This window comes from Geospiza fortis, unplaced genomic scaffold (assembly GCF_000277835.1).
Source record: "Geospiza fortis unplaced genomic scaffold, GeoFor_1.0 scaffold172, whole genome shotgun sequence".
NCBI lineage: Eukaryota > Metazoa > Chordata > Aves > Passeriformes > Thraupidae > Geospiza > Geospiza fortis.
In genome coordinates this window covers 4,058,433-4,061,678 of record NW_005054309.1, presented here as the reverse complement: position 1 = coordinate 4,061,678, position 3,246 = coordinate 4,058,433, and the positions used below count along the sequence as shown (strand labels likewise).

The window sequence follows — 3,246 nt, the reverse complement described above, 5'->3', positions numbered from 1 at the left end:
CTCTCTGGTATTTCCCTGTCGGATTGCAGTGATCTCTGGTTCAGGGACTTCCTGAAGTCTGCACATGACTGATAATATTTAATACTCTATTTCTTCAGGAATCTGTCTAGATTTTTTTTTAATCTACTTATAATTTTGATGGCCATAAAGCTTGATAGTAGCAGGACTCACAATTTAAATATGCATTGTGTGAAAAAAGTAACTTCTTTTGGTTTTAAATCTGAAGCTTGATAGTTCAGTTTCAGGCCTCTGATTCCTGCATCTTGAGAAGGAATGGATATTTTCCTATTTGCAGTATCCACCTTAGCCATGACTTTTTATGCAGTGATCATATCCCACAGCTACCTGAGCTGAGACAAATGCTGTCCTAGTTGTTATATCTAAGGAGAAAAAAAGGAAGCCCATTGGTACCTTCTTGCCATGTTGATTTGAATCTTCTCTTGTTTGTGCAGCTTGGACAGTGAAAACCTCCAGTGCCAGTCTGCTCTGTGTTGCTTATACAATTCTGGTGGGTGTCTTCCAATGCTAAGAGTTAGGAGATAAATGTTTGCTGTTAAATTTTTACAAAAATCCATATGCCTATTTTTATTGCATTCATTTCTTTTAATTCTTTCCTCTTTTAAAACAAAGCCTGGATTTTAGACAAAGCTGTTGAACAGAAGTGATTCTGTAATTTTTAGGCCCAGCTTACTTTTATGAACTCTATGTAGTTTATTTTAAGGAAGGCACTTGTCCACTTTCAGCATTATAAAAATCCCTGAGCTGATCTCCTAGGAAGCTTTCATGTCAACTGACTGGAGGTCTAGATTGATGGAGGCATGGGGAGGTCTCCAGGGCAGCAGGCAGAGTAACTTATAAAGACAAATGTCCTCCCTCTAATCAATTCTCCTGCCCTGCTACTGTCACTAGCCCCTGACACATTGGCTTTCTGTCAGATGAGCTCTTGAACCCTCATTCTGTGGCTGTACATCTGCAAATGGCTCACATAAGACTGGTGCTCTGGTTTCAGCTGGGATAGATTTGGTTTTCTTCTTAGAAGCTGCTACAATGCTGTGGTTTGGATTCAGTGTGAGAATAATGCTGATATGAAACTGATGCTTTGGTTGTAGCCAAGTGGTGCTTACTCAAAGTCAATGACTTCACAGTGTCCCATGTTCTGCCAGTGAGGAGGGGCACAAAAATCTGGGAGGGAGCATGGCTGGGACAGCTGACCTGAACTGGCCAAAGGGATATTCCATGCCACAGGAAGTCTTGCCCAGTGTATAAACAGGGGTGGCTGATCACTGCTCAGGGATGGGCTGGGCAGCGGTCAGCTTTGTGTGAATCACTTATCTGAGGTATTATTTCTCACTCTCTCCTTTACATTACAATTATTATTGCTATTCTTCTTGTTATCTTCAGTATCATATTTTACTTTGTTTCAATTATTAAATTGTTCTTATATCAACCCACAAGTTTCACTTTTTTTTTCTGATTCTCCTCCCACCCCATCAGAGGGACAGAAGTATGTGAGGACTGCATGGATTTAATTACTGGCCAAGGCTAAACCACAGCAACTGGGAAGGGTCTCCATTTAGGAGCACTGACTAGACTGCTGTAAAAAACAATCTTTCCATGGGAAATGCCAGACAGAAGCAAATGAGAGGACATGGTAAGAGAGTTGGATCTGTTGGACCTTAAGATGGTGAGTGAATGCAATCCAGCAGAATTGGGGAAGCATAATTTTCAGTCCTTTTATATATGAGGGAGAGAGAGAAAAAAACAGGGAGAAAGAGAGAGAAGCTTGGGCTTCATTATTCCTTTCTGGAATTTTAAACTTTTCTTAAGGTAATGAAACTAAAAGTTGTGTTATGAAGTTCAGTTAATGCAGCAGAAGGTAAATTCCACTGAATCTCAGGCTTATTCAGAGCTGACAAAATGAGAAATGCAAGGTACATTTGAGGTGGCCCCATTAAGGAGAGTGGATTGAATAGTGACCAACAAATAGAACAAAGCTTCAAACAGACAGCAAAGCTTTATACAGTTGCAGAAAGAAACTGATTTCAGAAATCATTTGTTACCATGACTTGGAAGTACCAAATATAATCACAGTAGAATAAAAAATCATTGCATTTTCATCTAGAACAAAACAACTTCAGTAATTATATGTGTGGGCATTTCTTGCTAAGACTACAATCTGGATTTCATTCTTCAATAGAAGAATGCCAGATGAAAGGAAACAACTTATTTAAAATTGCCCAGACACGAATTACAGGTTTGACTCACTGACAGATTTATGTATTTTCAGCCTACATTTTTTCCTACATCTCTTTTTCCGAAGGCTGTTCTTCTGTTGCCATAGAGACCATTTCCAGTCTCTTTTCACTTCCACAGGGTCTATTCTGGGGGATCACCACTGCAGCTTCCCAGGCCACTCTTGTCTGTGTCTCGTGCCCAGGAGTAGCCAAGGGAAAACAGTAAAGCAGAACATCTGCAGCCACAGAATACAATTCTGCTGGTAGCAGAAATACTTCCATTTTTTTACCCACAAAGCTGGTGTGTAATTGGAAGGATAAGCTACAGCCACCCAGCACATGGAAACGTGGGCGTTCATCACGACTGCCACATCTACCAGGATGTTTTCTCGTCATTTAAAGGGATCTGTCACATCAATCGCACTCCTGAATTTACTTTTTCCCTGGCTTAGCAGCGATGGATATCATTAGAAATAATGGGAAGACACAAAGGATTGACTTTCGCTTCGCTCTATCACCAATACCCCTGAGCCTGCACACCGGGGGGAGCTGTTCGCGCGGCAGCAGCGAGGGCCGGAGCAGCTTTGAGCACCGACGCACACGAAGGAAATGTCTGTCCCAGGACAGGCCCTGGCCGGCCTCGGGCTCACATTTCATGGTTTCATTTCACTTCACTCGGGGACGCTTCCAGAGCCCCCAAAGGCACCTCAGCCGTCAGGGTAAGGGAGCAGGCCCTGTCTCAGGAACCCAGCAGGTCCCACTGCACAGAGAGGTCCCTCCTCCCTTGCTCTTGGGCAGCGTTTGTTTTTTTGAGGGGGTCTTTTGGTTCATTTCACGCTTGGGGGCCTTTGTGGGGCGGCACGTTTGTGGGCAGGCACTCGGCGTTTGTGGGGAGGCTCTCGGTCTTTGTGGGGAGGCGCGTTCGTGAGGCGGCGCGCGCGGCCGTCCTCAGGCACCGCCCACCCCGCGCCCTCCGCGCGCGCTGCCCCCTCACCCCCGCCCCTCAGGTACA

The 3,246-nt window shown here is 44.2% G+C and overlaps 1 protein-coding gene across 1 annotated transcript in view; it reads left to right on the top strand.

Moving 5' to 3' along the window:
* The first annotated feature begins 2,828 nt into the window (after positions 1-2,828).
* Positions 2,829-3,246, top strand: part of RFC4 (replication factor C subunit 4) — a 12,586-nt gene continuing 12,168 nt past the window's right edge. Inside the window, exon 1 of the mRNA XM_031055384.1 lies at positions 2,829-2,953. Coding sequence (XP_030911244.1) covers positions 2,844-2,953 — 110 coding nt within the window. The 5' untranslated portion in view covers positions 2,829-2,843. The remainder of the gene's footprint in view (positions 2,954-3,246) is intronic.